Source organism: Aquarana catesbeiana, linkage group LG08 (assembly GCF_042186555.1).
Source record: "Aquarana catesbeiana isolate 2022-GZ linkage group LG08, ASM4218655v1, whole genome shotgun sequence".
NCBI classification, from domain to species: domain Eukaryota; kingdom Metazoa; phylum Chordata; class Amphibia; order Anura; family Ranidae; genus Aquarana; species Aquarana catesbeiana.
In genome coordinates, this window is record NC_133331.1 from 28,361,054 (window position 1) to 28,384,106 (window position 23,053).

A 23,053-nucleotide genomic window follows, 5' to 3' on the forward strand; every position below is an offset into this window, starting at 1 on the left:
GGTACTGACATTTATAGGTAATGTTGATCCAGGGAAAATCCGATTGCCTCTCTGGGATCAGGAAGGAATATTTTTCCCCTGCTGTAGCAAATTGGATCGCCTTCCTCTGTATCAACTGTGGGTATAGGATTGGGTATAAGGGATTGTACGATATTTTTTATTTTATTTATTTACTTTTTATGGTTGAACTAGATGGACTTGTGTCTTTTTTCAACCTGACTATGTAACTATGTAACATCCTCTTTATTTCACATCAGGTGTGCGATAACACCGGGAACTGTTACTGCAATGATGGCTGGGCCCCTCCTCACTGTGACAAGTCAGGCTACGGTGGAAGTATTAATAGTGGATCTACTCATATTGGTAAGTAAGGCTGACCAATAGACGGACTATGGTGTCAGTGAGAGCAATAGGTATTAATACAACGGATGGATGTAGTGTTTGCACAAAAGCTTCAGGTGTTTATAAAGGCAAAAAAAATTTCAACCTTAAAGTGATATTAAAGGTTTTCTTCAAAAGAATAAAAATAAAATAACAAACATGTTATACTTGCCTGCTCTGTGCAGTTGGTTTTGCACAGAGCAGCCCAGATCCTCCTCTTTTCAGGTCCCTCACCGCCTCTCTTGGCCCCTTCCTCCTGTCGAGCCCCCCCCCCCCAGAGCAAGCAGCTTGCAATGGGGGCAACCAAGCAGGCTCGTTCCTGAGCCACAGATCTGTGTGTCCATTCAAACACAGAGCCGTGGCTCGGCCCCGCCTCCTCCCTCTCCTCATTGGCTCACTGGCTGCGATTAAGATCTGCAGAGAAAAGCGCTTGTCAGCATGTATGTGATCTGGAATATATTACCCCTGCGATGTCATATTTATTTAAGAAATAACTCCACTTTTATGAGAAGAAAACACTTTTCTCTGGGCGATTTGTGTACATTGCAGGGATTTTAACAAACTTTCTTGTAGATTCCTACCTTTTGTTCGTCTGAAGAAATAGCTGTTTGTTTGTCTGTGTCCATGTGCAAAGTGAATGTGAACAGAAGAGAGGGCTTTAACCGTGTCTTGACCGCCTCACGCAGATATACTGCGGCAGAAGCGCACGTACAGGCAGATTAGCGTACCTGTATGTTGCCCTTTAAGAGGCGGCTCGCGGGCGCGCCCGCCGGGAGGTCCGGGATACCCGCGATCGTCTCACAGTGAGGAAGAACGGGGAGATGCTAATGTAAACAAGCATCTCCCGTTCTGCCTAATGACACTGACACTGATCACAGCTCCCTGTAATCGGGAGCGGTGATCAGTGATGTGTCACACACAGCCCCCCACAGTTAGAATCACTCCCTAGGACACACTTAACCCCTACAGCGCCACCCAGTGGTTAACCCCTTCACTGCCAGTCACATTTTTACAGTAATCAATGCAATTTTTTAGCATGGATCGCTGTATTAATGCCAATGGTCCCAAAAATGTGTCAAAATTGTCCGATGTGTCCGCCATAATGTCGCAGTCATGATAAAAATTGCTGATTGCCGCCATTACCAGTAAAAAAAAAAAAAATCAATAAAAATGCCATAAAACTATCCCCTATTTTGTAGATACTATAACTTTTGTGCAAACCACTCAATAAACGCTTATTGCGATTTTTTTTTTTTTTTTACCAAAAATATGTAGAAGAATACATATCGGCCTAAACTGAGGAAAAAAAAATGTTTTTTTAAATATTTTTTGGGTATATTTATTATAGCAAAAAGTAAAAAATAATGCGTTTTTTCAAAATTGTCGCTATTCTTTTGTTTATAGCGCAAAAAATAAAAACCGCAGAGGTGATCAAATACCACCAAAAGAAAGCTCTATTTGTGGGGAAAAAAAGGACATCAATTTTGTTTGGAAGCCACGTCGCACGACCGCGCAATTGTCAGTTAAAACGACGCAGTGCCGAATCGCAAAAAGTGCTCTGGTCAGGAAGGGGGTAAATTCTTCCGGGGCTGAAGCATCATCTGCATCCTTTTAGACATGATTTCCCTTTGAGAGTATCTCACCAAAAATGACATTTTTGTTGCAGGAGATGCTCAAAATCAGGACTTGTATCTTGGTGCAGACTTCTGGGAAAATTGGTGAGCCAATCACACAAGCATTACATTTCTTGGGGGCGTTCTGTATACCATCTGTGTACAGCATGCCTCCAGGTTTGCCATATCGCATTGCATTTTACAGAAAATTACAGAGCTGCAGATTTAAAAGGAAAAGTCATTTTTACCAACACTCAGTTACAGTATGACTTGTGTTGCTATTGTATATGTTATATTATTATTATTTTTTTAATTATTATTTGCTAGTTTTTTTCCCACAAAAGTGGAGTTAAAAAAAAAAGCAAATAAAGAAAAAAATAATATAGCGTATACAATTGCGACACAAGTCATATTGTAATTGAATGTTATTAAAAATGACCTTTCCTTTTCAATTGGCAGCTCTGTCATTTTCTGAGAATGCATTGCAATATGGCTACCTGGATTTGCTCTGTACACAGGGAGTGTTCTGACCACTCCCCAGAAACATCATTTCCTGCTTGTGTGATTGGCTCACCAATTTTCCCAGAAGTCTGCCTAAGATACAAGTCAGATATCAGGCATCCCCTGCAACAAAAATTTCATTTTTGGTGAGATACTCCCATACCTCCCAACTTTTTGAGATGGTAATGAGGAACACCTTTCAGCAAAAGTATGCAGACATATGACACACCCCTTGCCACGCCCCCTTAAAGTGAAATTGTACAAAAAAAAAGAAGATTGGTTAAACCCACAAGTGCTTTTTTTTACCACTACTATTCCTTTATATTGGCTTTTGGAATTTACAAATGCAGCTATTTAGAAATCAGATGAAAGGTTTAGTGCTGGAAAACATTTTTTGATAGACAAAAAGTGCATTTTATATACATCTATATAGATCAGACCAAAATAAGGGACAAATGAGGAGGAAAGAGGGACAGAGGGACATTGCTCCAAATCAGGGACAGTCCCTCAAAATCAGGGACAGTTGGGAGCTATGTACTCCCAGTAGGAACACATCGAAAGGGATGCAGGCCCGGAAGCTTTCCACCTGATTGATAATTATGAAACCACTCCCATTAGACCCACTGAGCACAGAGGCACAGACAAACACACAGGGATTTCTTCAGAATAACAAAAGATAGGAATCTGCAACAAAGTTTGTTATAATCCTTGCACTGTACATACATCACCCAGATGGAGGTGGAGTTACATTTAAATATTCTCCTGAAACTTTGATGTGTTCATTGGTGAATATTATGAAAACTTTTTATTATATAAATCACCTAATGTTGACGTCAGTGGTGTCGCTAGGGGGTGGCTTTTGGGGCTATAGCCCCGAATCTGGAGCCCATAGCCCCGAGTCTCTGCAGGGGTCTCCAAGGGGAGGGGTGGCTCTCTGGGGACCCTGATGTAAGTGGGGGGCTCTCTGGGGACCCTGATGTAAGTTGGGGGCTCTCTGGGGATATATACACACACACACACGTATATTACTGTATTTACACGTGTATGCCCACCCAAGCGTATAACTTTCTTTACTACGCTGCTATGGGCTCTAGCCCCAAATCTTTTGTAGACCTAGCAACGCCCCTGGTTGACGTTTACATATTTTTTTCCCCTTTACCTTTTTTAACACTTTAATGTATTCCAGTAGCTTCTTCCAAGCTAGTAAGCTGCAAACAATTATAATATTCTATACAAAATCGGTTCTTGTTAGCAGTTTGATGGTTCTACATAGGAAAACCGTTAAGGGCTCCCTGCCTCTCCAATCTCTACTTCAATGGCAATTCTTGAGATGCCAATTTGTTTGCCGAAAGCTATTACTACCCACACACACCCATGTATACCACTCAATTCAAGGGCCCATGTGCTTCTGGGCCCTTGCTTTTTTAATTGCTGTGAACCTTCATAGATACGCATTTAAAGCAATATAAACTCTGATCACAGTGATGCAAGGAATATCATTGTACACTCTAATACAAGGTGATGTTATGTAACAAGGTGGTTCTATAGCGATGGCTTGTGATCTGTAACAAGAAGACAATATGTAATAATGGCTGATAATCTGTGACAGTGGAAAATCTTGGCTCCCAGGATGTACAAGTCCAGGTACAGATAGCGAGTGCCTTTAAAAATGATTTTGTCTTCCCAGATACTTCATTGCGTGATGGATTGCTGATATTCTTCCTGCTGGTTGTACCAATCCTCATCCTACTTATCGTCTTGTGGATAAAGCGTGAAGCAGTCAGCAGAAGGTGTCTCAGAGAAAAGAGGAGACGCAGGTACTTCCAGTAATACCAATACAGCGATATTTCTACTTGAAAATTAGGGACTAGACATGTGCACTGACAAAAAAATTGTTCGTTTTCGTTTCTTTCGGTTTTTTTTGCTTTTTTCGGAAATTTGGAAATTCGAAAATTCAGAATTTCGGAAATCCGAAAATTTGGATTTTGGATTTTCCAATTTCCAAATTCCGAATTTTTTTGAATTTCGAATTTTCGGATTTTCGGAATTCTAAAATTCAGAAATTCAAAAATCCGAAAATCTGAAAAAAAGAAAGAAAAGCAGGAAAATTTGAAATAATAACTAACTAATAATAACTAACTATTAAATTTTAGGTATTGGAATTTCCTTTCAAATTTGGCTGTTGGCTGTGAACGCAATGAATACAAATTTATCTGAAGTTACGAATTATCCGAAATAACGAATGCCGCATCTAAACAAATGGAATGGAACAAATTAATAATAACTAATAATAATAAAAAGGTTTTATTATTGTTATTTATTATTAGATCGTTACGTTAAATTCGTTTAGATACAGCATTCGTTATTTCAGATAATTCGTAACTTCGGATAAATTCGTACTCGTTTCATTCACTAACAGCCAAATCTGAAAGGAAATTCCAATACCTATAATTTAATATTTATTATTAGTTAGTTGTTATTTCAGATTTTTGGGTTTTTCGAATTTTCAGATTTTCATTGTTATTTTTGGATTTTCAAACTTCCAAATTTTTGAGTTTTCGAATTTCCTAATTTCGAATTTTTGAATTTCCTAATTTCGAATTTTTTGAAAATTTCGAATTTCCGGACTGCCAAATTTCGAATTTTCCAATTTCCGAATTATCCAATTTCTGAAATTTTGAATTTCCAAATTTCGAATTTTCGAATTTCTAAAATTCTGAAATTTCGAATTTTCGATAATTCAGAAATTAACAAATTTGTCAAAATTTGTTAAAAAACTTTTACGGAACTAAACGAATGGCACGTGACTATTAGGGACTTGGATGGAAAGAGTTAGTATATAACAGCTGGGGATTTTTCCTGCAACGGCAAAGCATTTAACACCCCTTGTCCATCTCCTGATCCTCCCTATTGGTCAATAAGGCAACCCATTGCAATAAAGGACCAATCAGGGCAGATCAGTTATTCTCTGTGCCCCTAAGTTCTGGTAGAATTCGATTCAGGCTGGCTTGGTTTTTGCAAGGCTACTCCTGACCGAGAATAAGGTCAGAATACTACAGAAGAGGGTTAGTTTAGTGTTAGGTTATTGGTAAAATCAGGAACTGGGGTTCACTTTTGGTTTTAGGGTTCAGACTAGAGTTAATTGTTAAAGTGGAGTTCCGCTTGAAAAAAAAAAAAAAAAATAAAAGTCAGCAGCTACAAATACTGCAGCTGCTGACTTTTAATAATCAGACACTTACCTGTCCCAGGGTCCAGCGATGTGGGAGAACGAAGCCCCGCTCCTCTCCCCCTCCTCTCTGTGGCGCCGGCATTGTCACTGTGGGCGCCTGGCTGTGGCCTCACATCTGGGCATGCACTGCGTATGCGCGAGCCGTGCAGCGCGCCGTGACTGGCCGGGCAATCATCTGGGACCTGTGACATGTCCCAGATGATTGTCGACTGAGAGGGGGGAGAGGTGAATTGGCTTCTAGCGCCTGGAGGAAGTGGGAGCTGGGACCCTCTAAAAGAGGGTATCCGCCCCCCCCCCAAAAAAAATTACATGCCAAATGTGGCATGTCAGGGGGGCCACCTTCCCTTAAAGCGGAAGTTCCATTTTTGGGTGGAACTCCGCTTTAAGGCGTTACCATAATGCCGCATACACACGGTCGGACTTGCCAATGGGAAAAGCTCCGTCAGCATTCCCGACGGAAAAATTTAGAGCATGTTCTCTATCTAAGTCTGTCGGAAATGCCGACAGAAAAAGTCCAATGGGGCATACACATGGTCGGATTATCCAACCAAAAGCTCCCATCTGACTCTTTCTGTCGGAAGTTCCGACCGTGTGCACGCGGCATTAGACTATGTCAAGCCAACAAACTGTTGTCGGTTTTTTGAATAGCATATAGAAGGATCAGAACCCCTTCCAGTTTTTTTTTTTTTTTTATCCTGCTCTCTGGAGTATCATTATGTGGACTGAACCCTCTATTGCAGGAGTTCTCAACCTCAGTCCTCAAGTACTCCCAACGGGCCATGTTTTGGGAACTTCCCTTAGATAAAGTTGCTCTTATCAATACCATGTCATTGATATTGATTTAAAGCAGCTGAGCCAAGTGAAGGAAAACCTGAAAAAACGGCCCGTTTGGGGTACTTGAGGACTGCGGTTGAGAACCACTGATCTATTGGGACTTTTTAGGGCGTGAACTCCAACATATAAGGTTTTCCACAAAAAGCTTTATTAACACGTTCAAAAAAAAAAAAATACATATAAAATACAGATGCGATTACAATACAAGGGATATTGTTAATATTGTTAATATGAAGATAACCACCATTCTCTGTCAATACGGATCATAGAGAGAGAGCTAGACCCCTGGGGTCTAGCTCTCTCTCTATGATCCGTATTGACAGAGAATGGTGGTTATCTTCATATTAACAATATTAACAATATCCCTTGTATTGTAACCGCATCTGTATTTTATATGTATTCAAATTTTTTTATTATGTGTTAATAAAGCTTTTTGTAGAAAACCTTATATGTTGGAGTTCATGCCCTAAAAATTCCCAATAGAGGGTTCAGTCCACACCACCTATTTTATGAGGGATGTGGGCATCTCTCCTAGTCCCTGTAAAAACAATACGTACACAAATTTTGGGGTATCATTAGGGATACATTTCCTCACTTCTTGTCCTGCTGCAAACTGTTTCACCAGACAGGAAGTGAAGGAAAATCTGCACCAGAGACACAGAAATAACTAATTAGGGGTTCAAGGCTTCCTCCATTTGGTTCTATTTAGTCTGGAGCCCCTCAAAGGCCGCTGACATCTTCAGCCAGTCAGCTTCTTGATACCGATATTCGACCATTTTCACTGGCTGGGCCGAGACGACATCACTGCTGCGCAGGCGTGGGAATTCATTTATCCAAGCATTGCCAAATGTGGACAGGAAATGCAGGCAGTTAAGGAACTTTAAAGCGGGAACTTCAGCCATTTTTTCATCTTTCCATCTATTAAATCTTCTGCCCTTGTCAGTTTAACTTTGGATAGTAAAACATTTTTTTCTGCCAGTAAATACCTTATACAGCCCAATTCCGGTTTCTTGTCTGGTCATTAGCCTAGGCTTATGACATCATGCACAGCTCTCTCTCTCAATCTTGTGAGAGTTTGCCAGGAAGGGAGGGGGGGGTGAGTCATAAGAGGGTCAATGAGGGCTGCAGAGCTGGAGGTGTGGCTGTGTGTCTGTATAAATCCAGTAAGTAAACAGGCAGCAGCTTTAGCTGCCCACAGTTAAAATGGCTGCAGCCAGACTCAGTGGAGGGAGATTTCTGCAGCATATTTGGCAAGTACAGAATCACAGTATATATAAAATAATATGCAAAGTGGTTGGAGGGAAGCTTCAGAATGGTAAAGATGTTTTTATTACAAATTATGTGAGCAGACTGCAGTTCCTCTTTAATGCAGAAGAGATAAAAGTACTGTATGTCTCTTCTGCTTTAAAAACCTGCCTTTTTTGCAATTTTTTCCCCCCTGAAGTTCCACCTTAAGACATTATTTCAGAAGATGGTAACGTTTTCTGTGTTCAAATAGGAGAATGTTAAGTATTGGGGGGGGGGTGCTTTTGTGTAAGGCCTCATATTAAAATGGTGTTCTACGCACATGTAGCCTTTTTTTCCCTCTATGACCAATCATGTACCAGCTGTCATATGTCAGATTTGATAATGACTCTGGAATCTGGTATGGAGAACAAGACTATGTATTCTTTAGAACACGGCTGGCACGTGAAGTCAGTAGATTTTATATTGAAGTAATGCATAAATGTCTTGCAATTGATTTTTTTTTTTTTTTTTTTTATAGCAGAGCTAAAAATGCACAAAAAGCGGCGCTGCCACCAAACAATTACACAACTCGAAATGCTGCCAGTAATGCACCAAGGAACCAGGTAATAAGCTCAACCCTCAGTATGTATAGCAAATATAGCACAGTTTATTTAGCAGTGTGGTGATAGGCAGAGGTGTAACAAGACAACTTTGTGTCCTGTGCACAGGGCTGTACTCATAGATCACACTGCCCTGGGAACATTGATAATACCATTGTCACTATCACCAGTCACCTATGCTGGCCGTACATTATACCAGGGCTCAAAATTTCAAGTCCTGAGCGACTACCCAGGCCTTAAGAGTTACTCGCCACCAGTTGCCCCGCCCGACCCCAACCATGCCCCGCCCCTAAACACGTCCTCATAAATTATCTCATGAAATTACACTTAAATGTTTTATGCAGAATTAAGTTACAAAAATAATATTAACAACAACTTTATCAGTGCCCCTCAGCACAGCCTCACCAGTGCCCATCAATACAGCGTGACCAGTGCCCGTCAATACAGCGTGACCAGTGCCCGTCAATGCAGTCTCACCTGTGCTTATCAATACAGCCTCACATGTGCCCATCAATACAGCCTCACCTGTGCCCATCAATACAGCGTGACCAGTGCCCGTCAATACAGCATGACCAGTGCCAATCAATACAGCCTCACCTGTGTCCGTCAATACAGCCTCACCTGTGCCTGTCAATACAGTCTCACCTGTGCCTGTCAATACAGTCTCACCTGTGCCCATCAATACAGCCTCACCTGTGGCTGTCAGTACAGTCTCACCTGTGCCCATCAATACAGTCTCACCTGTGCCCGTCAATACAGTCTCGCCTGTACCCATCAATACAGTCTCACCTGTGACCGTCAGTACAGCCTCACCTGTGCCCATCAATACAGTCTCACCTGTGCCCGTCAGTACAGCCTCACCTGTGCCCATCAATACAGTCTCACCTGTACCCATCAATACAATCTCACCTGTACCCATCAATACAGTCTCACCTGTGCCCGTCAGTACAGCCTCACCTGTGCCCATCAATACAGCCTCACCTGTGCCCATCAATACAGTCTCACCTGTACCCATCAATACAGCCTCACCTGTGCCCATCAATACAGCCTCACCTGTGCCCATCAATACAGCCTCACCTGTGCCCATCAATACAGCGTTACCAGTGCCCGTCAATACAGCATGACCAGTGCCCGTCAATACAGTGTGACCAGTGCCCATCAATACAGCCTCACCTGTAACCATCAATACAGCCTCACCTGTGCCTGTCAATACAGTCTCACCTTTGCCCATCAATACAGCCTCACCTTTGCCCGTCAATACAGCCTCACCTTTGCCCGTCAATACAGTCTCACCTTTGCCCGTCAATACAGTCTCACCTGTACCCATCAATACAGTCTCACCTGTGCCCGTCAGTACAGCCTCACCTGTGCCCATCAATACAGTCTCACCTGTGCTGGCCGATCATCAGACAGCGGGGATTGCCTGCTGTAACAGCTTTCATTTGAATTGCTGGGTTTCTGGCCCTGCTCACGTCACATACAGCCCCGCCTTCTCGACCGGCACCGTTCACGTCACACAGTCCCGCCTCCTCACTCGGCGCCTCCCGACATTAGACTGGTGTTCTGTCTATCAAATGTGCCGGGCGAGGAGGCGGGGCTGTATGTGACGGTGAGCAGCGCCGTGAAACCAGCAATTCAAATTAAAGCTGTTACAGCGGACAATCCCTGCTCTCTGATGATTGGCCAGCTTGACTCTTCCTCTCTTCTCTTCCCCTGGCTGGGAGAACGACTCCCGTTCAACCCCGCCTGCCGGCGATGCTCGCCCCCCCCCCCCCGTCTCCGAGGCAGCCCATGCTCGCCAGCCCTCATTTTCCACTCGCAAAATGCAAGTAGGCGAGTGGAAAATTTGAGGGCTGCATTATACAATTCTCTGGTACAATTTTCCTTTATATTTACCAAAATCATATAATATGAGGTCAAACCTAAACACTTTCAAATTTTATGCAAACAAGTAGGCCCTTGCACAGTTGAAGGTAAATCTTTATACAGAAAATTGTATAATGTATGGTCAGTATTAAGGCTAAGTGTACACTGGCATTAAAAGCAGGCGTTTGAGAGGCGTTAAAAAACACCCCTCAAATGCAAATGATACAATGGACAGTTCACATCAAAACATGAAGCGTGAGTGTTGCATCGCTTCAAAATTGAAGCCCTGTGTCGAGTCAGGAGGAGCTTGAAGACTTTCAACGCCTCCCATTCAAGTCTATAGGAACATTTCACAAACGCTCTAGCAGGCGGTTACGGTGTGTGGTTGCGGGGAGTTAGGATTCGTTTATTTAATGTAATGGAATAGGCGCTTGTGAAGCGGTTTAAATGCTTAAAAACTACTCATAAGGCGTTTGGGGGGCATTTTTAACTCGTCATTAAAGCGGTAGTAAACCCCTGAAAAAAAAAAAAACTTGCAAGACAATAGCATTTTGTGCTAGTATGCATTGCATACTAACACATTATGAAATACTTACCTTAGAATGAAGCCCCCTGCAGCGGCGTCCGGTCACCGCTTGAGGGGGCTGACATGTTCTCTCCGGTGTTTCTTCCAGGTTTGCAGGCCTGGTGCTGGGAGTGGCCAGAGCCGCGAAGATGTCACTCCCGGGCGTTCCGGGAAGAAGCTCTGAAGTTCCGGCGCGATCCGCCGGACCTTCAGAGAGCATGCGCTGCTGACGTCAGCGGCTGCATGCAGGGTGAATATCTCCTAAATATCTCCTGCATGTATAGGAGATATTCATTTTACCTACAGGTAAGCCTTATTATAGGCCTTATTACATACCTCCCAACATTTTGAGATGGGAATGAGGGACACCTACTAACAAATGTATGTAGGCATAGGACACGCCCCCTGTCACACCCCCTTAAAGGAAAATTAACCAAAAAAAAGTTAATTAAATCCACAAGGACTTTTTTTTACCACTACTATTCCTTTATATTGGCTCCTAAAATGTACAAATGCAGACATTTAGAAATTGGATGGAAGGTTTAGTACTGGGAAACACTTTTTAAAAGATAAAAAGTGCATTTTATATACAACTATGAGGATCAGACCAAAATGAGGGACAAATGAGGAGTAATGAGGGACAGAGGGAAATTGCTCCAAATCAAGGACAGTCCCTCGAAATCAGGGACAGTTGGGAGCTATGCTTATTATAGGATTACCTGTAGGTAAATATCACTGAGTGGGGTATACTACAGCTTTAACACTTGTAAAATGCCAGCCTAACGCCCATACTAAAGCTCATTAAAGCGAGTCTAGCGCCCATACTAACGTTATAAGAGCGCTTGTTAAGCGTTAGAAATTTAGTCAAGTGTGAACAAGTCCTTAGTCATGTTATTGACAAAAGTAAAAATAGAATGCCCTGTTTAAGGCACTACATTGTCCACTTTATGTGCCGGCCAACCAACTGACAATATCTTCTCACCAAGACTCTACAGAGAGCATGATAATCAATGCATGTTTCCTGAGCTGTAGAGGATCTTGTGACTCCTGTCAGAAGCTTCTGGCCCCAGTCTAAGGCTGGGTTCACACTATCGCAAATTGGATGTGGGTTTCCCCGAATCCAATTAGCATAGCAGGAGATTGTGACGTCACATATCTCCGCAGCGGCTCCGGGGCAAATTGCACAGGAGTCCTGTGCGTCTTTTGATCTGTTTCAGGTCCGAATTCAGCCCAAAATTTGGGCTGAAATTGGACCTGAAACGGTGAATGGAGACGCACCGGACCCCCTGCTGTCAGCCACTCCGCGCTTCAGTGTGAACCCAGCCTAAGGCCTCATATACACTGCTGCTGGTAAACGGACCTTTAGGGGCATTTTTTTCAGCTGCCCCTGAACTCTCCTCTATGTTGTCTTATCAGTACATGTACACAGGGCCGTTTATAAAGGTTTCCAGGCTGTTGAGTTTAGAAGCTTTTTTTAGAACACAAAAAAATGCGTTCAGGACGGATGTTCAGAGGCATATGAAACGCCAACGTATGTAAAAGCGGCTAAATGCCCGTTTTTAGATGCCGGTTTCTAGCTGTCAAGTTAAATCGTTCAGGTGAGGTTAAACAACGTCCCGTGTACATGAAGCCCTACTGCTTCTCCCTCTTCCGTTGTCTTAAAAATAACATTTATTTGACCTGAAGTTAACAGTAAAGGGCCAAAGTGGGCATAGCAGTCATTGTGAGAGATGGTTGGATTGTGTTCAGTGCCAATGGTTAGCAGACATCCCAACCTGCAAAAACCCATTTCAGGAAGGTGGCAAGCTCATTTCAGGGAGGTCACGCTCCGTGCCGACAACCCCCCCCCCATTCATAGTAAAATTCTATAATAAAATAATACTTTAAAGATAATTAGTAATATAATGCCATAAGAAAATAATACTTTAAAAGATAATGTTGGCAACACTGCAGCCTCACTGTGCCCTTCTGCAGCCTCACTGTGCCAACAATGCAGCCTCGTCAGTGCCCATCAATGCAGCCTCACTGTGCTCATCTGCAGCCTCATTTGTGTCAACAATGCAGCCTTACTGTTCCCATCTGTATCCTCATCAGTGCCCATCTGCAGCCTCACTGTGCCAACAATGCAGCCTCGTCAGTGCCCATCAATGCAGCCTCACTGTGCCCATCTGCAGCCTCATTAGTGTCAACAATGCAGCCTCACTGTGCCCATCTGTATCCTCATCAGTGCCCATCTGCAGCCTCACTGTGCCAACAATGCAACCTCGTCAGTGCCAATCAATGCAGCCTCACTGTGCCCATCTGCAGCCTCACTGTGCCAACAATGCAGCCTCACTGTGCCAACAATGCAGCCTCACTGTGCTCATCTGTATCCTCATCAGTGCCCATCTGCAGCCTCGCCAACACCTTGATTACACACAGTGGGTGTCTCCCCATGTCATGCAGCTGCAGTCTTAACTGTTCGGTGGCCATCCACTGTAACAAAGCCCCGCCGCCTCCTCGTCCATGATAGACGGTCAACTGAACACTGATACAACGCTGGGAAATTGAATCAGTGTTCCGTCTATAATGGATGAGGAGGCGGGGCTTTGTTACAGTGGACGGCCACCGAACAGTTAAGACTGCAGCTGCATGACACAGCGGGAGACACCCGCTGTTTGTGATTACACGAACGGAGGGAGGGAGAGGAGGACTCTGCATGTAGATAGGCCCCAGGCGCCGCTGCAGCCGCAGCTCAAAGCAGCCCCAGGGCAGTATCCTGGTAGGCCAGTCCAGGCTGAGTGGCAGTGCAGGCTCAGCTGGGAGATCGTGCCGCACTCGTGGGTATACGTGAGCCCGCCGTCAAATGCGGGAGTATCCTGCGAGTCGCGGGAGACTTGAGGTGTCTGGGTCAGGTTGAGGCTGGGTTCACACTATTGCAAATTGGATGCAGGTTTCCTTACATCCAATTCGCATGACAGAAGTCTGTGACCAGCTCTCAATGGAGCCAGTTCACATATCTCCGGGGCGGCTGCGGAGCGAATTGCACAGGAGTCCTGTGCGTCTTTGGCTCCATTTCAGGTCCGACTTAAGGCAAGAATTCGGGCTGAAATCAGGCCTGAAAAGGAGAACGGGGACGCATCGGACCCCCTGCTGTCAGCCACATCCGAATCAAGTGTGAACCCGGCCTTACTGGTTACACGTTATACTAGGTGGCTACAACATACCCAATAGTACCTGTTAAACTGGCCCCACTGAAAGCCCAGGAATAGGCTTTATACAACCCGTCCCCATTCTGCATCGTTGCTCACCTGAATTTTTTTTTTCTTTGAATTAGCAGGACAATACTTTCTCTGATGTCTTTACCATATCACACCATGTGCCACACCATGTGCCACAAAGGTATGTATTGTTTATAGGTACACATGCTCATAGATGAAAGTGCTGTTGTGAAAGTGATAAACTACAATCCCATGAATTTCCGCCAGTTCCTGCAGAATAAGCCTCATCTGGAATATGTAGTATAGTTTTGGGCTCCAGTTCTGAAAAAGGATATCGGGCAACTGGTGAAAGTGCAGAGAAGGGCAACCAAACTGATAAGAGGCATGGAGGAGCTCAGCTATGAGGAAAGATTACAGGAAATTAATCTATTCCCTCTTGAGAAGAGGAGATTAATGAGATCTAATTAGGGTCTCGTTTTTTTGTTTTTTTTAAACAAACATGTCATACTTACCTCCTCTGTGCAGTTGGTTTTGCACAGAGTGGCCCAGATCATCCTCTTCTGGGGTCCCTCAGCGATGCTCCTGACCCCTCCTCTTCTTGAGTGCCCCGTTGGACAGCTGCTCTCCCTTGGGGCACTCGTGCTGGCATGCTCCTGAGTCCTGCTGCTACGTCTATTGACGCAAACAGCAGGACTCGGCCCCGCCCCCCCAGCTCCCGCGTCATTGGATTTGATTGACAGCAGTGGGAGCCAATGGCTGCGCTGCTATCAATCTATCTAATCAGAACCCGAGACACCAGCTCGGAGCTGGTGGGCTCGTCCCCATCGCTGGAAAGACCGGGCTCTGGGGGACTGCTGGATCACGGGAGGTTTTTCACCTTAATGCATAGAATGCATTAAGGTGAAAAACCTCGAGGGTTTACAACCCCTTTAAGGGGGGAAATGATCAACATGTACAAATACATAAAGGGTTCATATAATGAACTTGGTGTTGAGTTATTCACTTTAAGGTCATCACAGAGCACAAGGGGGCACTCTTTACATTTGGAGGAAAAGAGATTTCATCTCCAAATATGGAAAGGTTTCTTCACAATAAGAGCTGTGAAAATGTGGAATAGACTCCCTCCAGAGGTGGTTCTGGCCAGCTCAGTAGATTGCTTTAAAAAAAAAAAAAGGCCTGGATTCTTTCCTATATGTACATAATACATAACTGGGTACTAACATTTATAGGTAAAGTTGATCCATGGAAAATCTGATTGCCTCTTGGGGGATCAGGAAGGAATTTTTTCCCCTGCTGTAGCAAATCGGATCATGCTTTGCTGGGGTTTTTCACCTTCCTCTGGATCAACTGTGGGTGATGGATTGTGTATATGGGATTGTATTATTTTTATGGACTTGTGTCTTTTTTTCAACCTATGTAAAATTTGTTTTGTGGGTGGCCCGGTCAGCATGGCCTAGCTCAACAAAAGACATTTGTCAAAGTAGCCGCCAGTAGAAAATTTCTTGCCCAAGCAATGACTACATGATATCAGATGGAGGCACTGTTCAGGATCTATGATGGTTGCGGGTGCTGGCTATTAGGACAGAATAACCAGCATTGCGGATTCATCCATCCTCAATATCTGGGGAATCAAGTGATTCCCTCGTTACAAGGGAAATCTTACTGTGTATGGCCAGCTTTATTTAGATAACTGAGACCAACAGATCCCAAGCTGTAAGCTCTTGTAATGCCAGCCTATCGCATGGAACATTCTGTATCTAATTCATATTATAGAAGCATACCTCCCAACTTTTTGAAATGGGAATGAGGAACACCTATCAGCAAAAAGTATGCAGGCATAGGACACGCCCCTTGCCACGCCCCGTTAAAGGAAAATTGTACAAAAAAAGCAAGATTGGTTAAACTCACAAGTGACAAAAGGAAGGTGGAGTGGGGATTTTAGGTGGTGCAAAAAATATCGTCAAATATATTCAGTAAAAAGAGATTTATTTCCTATTTTGAGGAGCAAAACAAAAAATATATTAAAACAAATGACACAGGCATGTACAATACTGATATTACGATGTTAAACAGGACAGCATGATAGAAAATCCCAAAATGTTTCGCCCATAGATCGGGCTTCTTCAGGGGAGCTGTCTTATGGAAGTATAGGCCTTCTAATATAGACAACAAGTAACAAACAACATATACAAGAAATAGTAAGTGACTGAATACTAATAGAAAATATTTCTTTTAGTATTTTACAAATTTACAAATGCAGCAATTTAGAAATCAGATTAAAGGTTTAGCACTGGAAAACACTTTTTGATAGCTAAAAATTGAATTTTATATACAACTATATAGATCAGACCAAAATGAGGGACAAATGAGGAGGAATGAGGGACATTGCTCCAAATCAGGGACAGTTGGGAGCTATTTAGAAGTAGCATGCCATCCCAGATTACTTCCTTTCTAGTAATGGAAAGTGCAAGGAAAGGCAATGAAACCTCGAGTACAATTTATTTCCTTTTCCCCCCTCTTCTCTTGTTTTAAAGCTGAACTCAGGGCACAAGAACTTCAATTTAAATATATTGTGGCATAGTCACAAAGTATAGAAATCCAATTTGTATGCACCAAATGCCTTTGCAAACCCAGATAGACATCATCTGATTGATAGTGTCTCTAAATAAAGTGCACTGTGCAAATTGTAAATCAACATTGGTAGTATAGTCCCATTGGTGATTAGAACATTAATCCATTAGTATACATTAATGGGAAGGAATACAGGAGTGTAGGACTAAAGGAGTTACCGCTAGACATGTGCAATTCATTTAGTTCCAAATTCGTTCTTTAACCAATTTTCACAAATTCGTTAATTCCAAAATTTTTCAATTTTTGAATTTCGGAATTTTGAATATCTGAATTTTTCAATTTCCAGATTTCCGAAAATTCAAAATTTCAGAAATTCGGAATTTCTGAAATTCGGAATTTCGGAAATTGGAAAATTCAAATCTCCTAATCCAAAATGTGAAAATCCAAATAAACTGGAGGAAGAGGAATTGCACCACTCGCTATCCAGAGCTTTGATATCACATGCCTGATTGATGCTACCTTCTGGCAAGCGTGTTTAATCTTCTCCCCTGGGCTCGTCAGTCCTGTCTTCCTAAGCTGTTCAGCCCAGTGGATCTTTGCCTTCGCCTTAGTCAACATCACACTTGTTTAATAATAAAAGTAAATAGAACAAACGTAGTCAAAACATAGCCAGAGTTCAGGAACGGATACTCAGACAAGCCAAACGTCAGGGAGCCAGAGATGAGCATAGTAAAACAGCAAGCAGTATCTGGAGCCAGAAGGGATGTCAGCCAAGCAAGTCTTTTAACAAGAATGCAGGAGAGTGTCTCTGTGATGTTGACTAAGGCAAAGGCAGAGATCCACTGGGCTGGATGGCTTAAATAGGCAGGACTGACGAGCTGGATATCATCAACAGGTGAGTAACTGTGGAGAGATAGGAGCTGGCAATTAGCCGACAGCTGAGCGGCCAGCTCAGAGAAGGAAGGGCTGAGCCCAGCCCTGACAGCAGGGACCATCCATTGTAAGCAAGGGCAACTAAGGACGGCACAGTGGTGTAGTGGGTAGCAGTAAAAAGGGTCGCTGGTTCGAATCCCAACCACGACACTACCTGCCTGGAGTTTGCATGTTCTCCCTGTGCCTGCGTGGGTTTCCTCCGGGTACTCCGGTTTCCTCCCACACTCCAAAGACATGTTGGTAGGTTAATCGGCTTCTGTCTAAATTGGTCCTAGTATATGAATGTGAGTTAGGGACCTTAGATTGTAAGCTCCTTGAGGGTAGGGACTGATCTGAATGTACAATGTATATGTAAAGCGCTGCGAAAATTGGTGGCACTATATAAGTACCTTAAAGCAGAGTTCCACCCAAAAATGGAACTTCCCCTTTTCGGAATCCTCCTCCCTCCAGTGTCACATTTGGCACCTTTCAGGGGGAGGGGGAGCAGATACCTTTCTAATACAAGTATTTTGCTCCCACTTCCCGGCATAGATACCCACGCCACCCGTGGGTATCTATGCCATTCCCCCCCCCCCCCCCGCGCTGTCTTCTGGGAGACACACAGGTCCCAGGAGACAGCAGGGACCAGTGGGAACACACAGCGCGAGTCACGCATGCGCAGTAGGGAACCAGGAAGTGAACCTGCGAGGCTTCACTTCCTGATTCCCTTACCGAAGATGGCGGCGGCAGCACCCGAGAGCCAAGGGACAGATCGGCTGCAGGTGCCACCATCGCGGGCGCCCTGGGACAGGTAAGTGTCCATATTTTAAAAGTCAGCAGCTGCAGTATTTGAAGCTGCTGACTTAAAAAAAAAAAAAAAAAACGGCGGAACTCCGCTTTAAATAATAACAAAAACTGATGTAAATGTCGTTTTTTCCATACTTTATAAATACCTGTAAATAAGTTGAAATGTTGCTGTTACACATTTGTCTTTTTCACTTTATAACTCCTAATTACGTGTGTTTTTTCTATATTTCAGATCACCAATGCCCGCCGCCAAACCACAGCCCGCCCGTCCCCCTCCACCCCGACCAACAGCACCATTATATAGTAACTGGCAGCCGAATGTCTGAAGCCAATTATAGTTACGCCACATGCTTGTGTTCTCGATTTGTATCAGAAAAGAAGCCAATGTATTATTTTACCAAAGATTTAAATGCAACAATGAACATTTCCTGGGAAGTGGTGCTAATGCCAAAATCGCACTAATCCCGTCTGCTGCTCCGCCATCGAAACCATGATGAGAATACAATGAAGGAGTTCTAAAATATGAAGTTTGAAGGAATACTTCTTAATTATGCACTTTTATGTTTGTGAATCACTTGTGTAAAAAGGCCCTATATAGGCTACAATAATATTATATATTTGTCTCAGATCTATTCACTGTATTATGCTGCTGCGGGAGTGAAATGAATAGAGGATTTCAAGTTTACCTGTGAATTTATCCAACCCCTTCTTCATAATTAAAGGAAGAGATTAGATATGGATTAGGGCAGAATGGGACCTACATAAAATAACTGTCTACCTATTTTTGGTTTTTGTAACCCAAATGCCTGGCGTGAAATGTGTGAGCGCAATACTGTACCTGCTCTAATCGGCTACATAGACTTCTATGGGCTCCCCATTGATTAGTCCCCGAGCTGGTGTGCAAGCAGACCTTAGCACCATGTGCAGCCTCCTAAGGCCCTGCGTGGAAGGGCTTCAATTGGTAAATGCCACTTTAGCTACCCACTTCCTGACTGGGCCATTTTTTGCGATTCGGCACTGCGTCGCTTTAACTGACAATTGTGCGGTCGTGCGACGTTGTTTGTTTTGTTTGGGTACAGAGTCGCGTGACCGCGCAATTGTCAGTTAAAGCGACGCAGTGCCGAATCGCACAAAATGGCCTGGTCATTAAGGGGCAAATCCTTCCGGTCCTTAAGTGATTAAAGGAAAAGTTCACCTTTTGTAACATGTTACAACCATATTCACGGTGTAACATGTAACATGTTACAAATCCACTGGCCCCCGCACCTGTCCGGGTCCCCAATGTCACAATCTTCTCCCCCCGCTCTCTGTCAGAAATTGCAGAGAACGCGGCCACGCGTGGCTCCGCCCACCCGGCCGCATCACTCATTCACAGATTTCTGTGAATTGGAAAGTACAAGATCCGACAGCCTTTGTGGCTGTCGGCTTGTAGTTCTCAATGAACTACTGCAGTGCTGTTGAGCGCTGTGGTAGTTCATCGATGCTTCCTGTTAACCACTTCAGCCCCGGAAGATTTTACCCCCTTCCTGGCCAGAGCATTTTTTGCGAATTGGCACTGCGTCGCTTTAGCTCACAATTGTGCGGTCGTGCGACGCTGTACCCAGACAAAATTGACGTCCTTTTTTTCCTACAAATACAGCTTTCTTTTGGTGATATTTGATCACCTCTGCGGTTTTTATTTTTTGCGCTATAAACAAAAAGAGAGCGACAATTTTGAAAAAAAAAGCAATCATTTTTACTTTTTGCTATAATAAATATCCCCAAAAAAATATAAAAAAAAAAACAAATTTCTTTCTCAGTTTAGGCCGATATGTATTCTTCTACATATTTTTGGTAAAAAAAAAAAAAAAATCACAATAAGTGTATATTGATTGGTTTGCGCAAAAGTTATAGGGTCTACAAAATAGGGGATAGATTTATGGCTTTTTTATTATTATTTTTTTTTTATTAGTAATGGCGGTTATCTGCGACATTTTATTGTGACTGCGACATTATGGCGCACACATGGGACACTATTTTGGGACCAGTCATTTATACAGCGATCAGCGCTATAAAAAAAACAATGATTACTGTATAAATGACACTGGCAGTGAAGGGGTTAAACACTAGGGGGCGATCAAGGGGTTAAGTGTGTCCTAGGAAGGTGTTCTAACTGTGGGGGGGGGGGGCTACCACTGACATGACGGCGATCACTGCTCCCGATGACAGGGAGCAGTAGATCTCTTGTCATGTCACAAGGCATGGGGAAATGTCTTTGTTTACATAAGCATCCCCCCGTTCTACCTCTCCACACCGCAATCGCGGGCTGCCGGCGAACATCGAGTTCCCAGGACCCCGCGGGCACGCATCCGCGGCGGGCGCGATTAGGCCCGATAGGCGGCAAATTGAAAGGGACGTACAGGTGTGCCCATTTGCCTGCCTGTGCCATTCTGCCGACGTACATCTGTGTGCGGCGGTCGGCAAGCGGTTAATGTGTAACTGCTTGGCCATACATCATACAGCTCACAGAGCCTACAAGAGCCCTGCATAGCACCCACTATCTACTGATCGGGGCTGCAATGCTTTACAGGCCCCCAATTTAAAAAAAAAAAAAAAAAAAAAATTTGTGCATTTTTTTTTTACCTGCAAAGAGATTTATTATTTTGTTAAGGTGAACTTATCCTTTAAGACTGGGACAGTTCTGGGCTCAATTGGCTGAGATCTGATATAATCAATGTGGGAATATTGGAACCACATAAACAACAAGAGGGGGGACTTTAGAGGTGCTAAAAAGGAGAATGCAACTAGGGCTGAAACAACTAATCGATTAATCGACAACTAATCGATTATGAAATTAATCGATTATTATTTTCATAATCGATTAATCGGCCAATAACATAATGGGGTTAAAAAAACTAAAATGAGCCCTTTATAGTACACACAGAGCAAATAATCGCTACTGTAAATATTACTTTCACAGTTCTACGATAAAAAAATGAACCCTTTATAGTAGTGATTATCTGCTTTTTTTGTACTAAAAAGCAGTGGTCATCAACCCTGTCCTCAGGGCCCACTAACAGGCCAGGTTTTCAGGTTTTATGTATTACCTTGGGGGAGATGCAGACTAGAATACTGCAATCACTGAGCAGCAAATGATCTCACCTGTCATGTATTTCAGTTATCTTGCAAACCTGGCATGTTAGTGGGTCCTGAGGACAGGAGCTGATGATCACTGCTATAAAGGGCTAATTTTAGTTTTTTTAACCCCATTATGTTACTAAACGTCTTAGACCTGGTTCACATCTGTGTTTTTTGGTACTTTTTGCAGAAATGCACTACAGTTCATTTACATGGTTTCCTATGGGACACGTTCACATCTATGCTTTCTTCAGCCGCTGCGTATTTGGAAAGTGTCAGGGACTTTTTTTTTTTTTTTTTAACTGAAAATGGTGCTTTTTTGGTTCAATATATTTGAATGGAGAAGCTGCAAAAAAGCATGTAATGCTTTTTTGCAGCAATTTGTGTTTTTTAATCTCCCGAACAAATTGGCCAAAAAAAATGCTAATCGCAGCAAAATCACGTGCGCAAAAATCAAAACGCACAGCAAAAAGCACAGCAGAAACAGATCAAAAGGAAACTGCATAGTTCGCTGAGATATTTAAGAATAAATGGTCTTTTTTTTTTAAACTTCACATATTAACTAAATTATACACCACACTTCTTTTAAGGCTATTAACCGATTAATCAATTAATCGAAATAATAATCGGCCAACTAATCGATTATGAAAATAATCGTTAGTTGCACCTCTGAATGCAACCTCAATATAAAATTTACAAAAACTTTATTGATCCATTGGTTGTAAAGTATAAAAGATATCTTGCCCATCCCTAAGAGAGCTGCCTTGGAATAATCACTAGACATTTTGTGGATGATTCTCGAGGGGTTGGATCTGGCATGCTCTCTACGTAATTTAGATGTGGTGCTTAGCTGTACCCCAAGGGGAGGATCCTTCCCCCCAATAGTAATGAAGGAAGGGGCAATCCTGTGCTATCTGGTAATGCTCCTTGTGCTACCAATCACCAATTGTGAAGGCTGCAAGCAAATGAATGTGTTCCCACCCATCCTATGAATAAATATAAATACCTTTGTTGTGCCTCCTATAAACATAAATTCCAATTTACTAATCTCACTTGCATAAGATAAACCAAATAAATTGTATAAAAAAGAAACCTTCCAGTTTAATGTGTTATAAATAAATAATAAACAATCTCTGGTGTTATTTTCCTCTAAATGTATTCAGTCCTTCTCCAATGTTAGCATACAATCAATAACGGTCTTTAATGTGAATCTCTTCTATTCCATGGTTGCAAATTGCACACATTCCACCTTTTAAAGATCAGTCTTCAAAAATCAATCACCCATATAGTAACTCTCACCACCATTCCACCAATGAGCTCACTTTCAATGACCTGTCAATGTTTAGGTCAAATATCGCTTTCCCCTTATAGGGGTCACTTCCAGGCTCTATTCTGATAATGCTCCTCTCCACTTTCCTTCCTATGGAGTCACCTTCAACCATCCAAATGATCTGGTATATGACCCTTTAAGAACCTGGGGTGTCCCGCTTCTGCAGTTCTGCAAACCAACTCACACAACACAGGGACCCCTCATGGTGTAGTACAGAGGTGTGGCCCTCCAGCTGTTGCCAAACTACAAGTCCCATGAGGCATTGCAAGGCTGACAGTTA

General features: G+C 43.1%; 1 protein-coding gene across 1 annotated transcript in view; it reads left to right on the plus strand.

Annotated features, from left to right (window-relative positions):
- LOC141106654 (disintegrin and metalloproteinase domain-containing protein 9-like) overlaps positions 1–22,575 on the plus strand; it is a 125,065-nt gene extending 102,490 nt beyond the window's left edge. The window contains exons 18-22 of the mRNA XM_073597598.1: positions 258–363; positions 4,183–4,312; positions 8,324–8,408; positions 14,156–14,217; positions 18,559–22,575. Coding sequence (XP_073453699.1) covers positions 258–363; positions 4,183–4,312; positions 8,324–8,408; positions 14,156–14,217; positions 18,559–18,652 — 477 coding nt within the window. The 3' untranslated portion in view covers positions 18,653–22,575. The remainder of the gene's footprint in view (positions 1–257; positions 364–4,182; positions 4,313–8,323; positions 8,409–14,155; positions 14,218–18,558) is intronic.
- Positions 22,576–23,053: the final 478 nt, after the last annotated feature.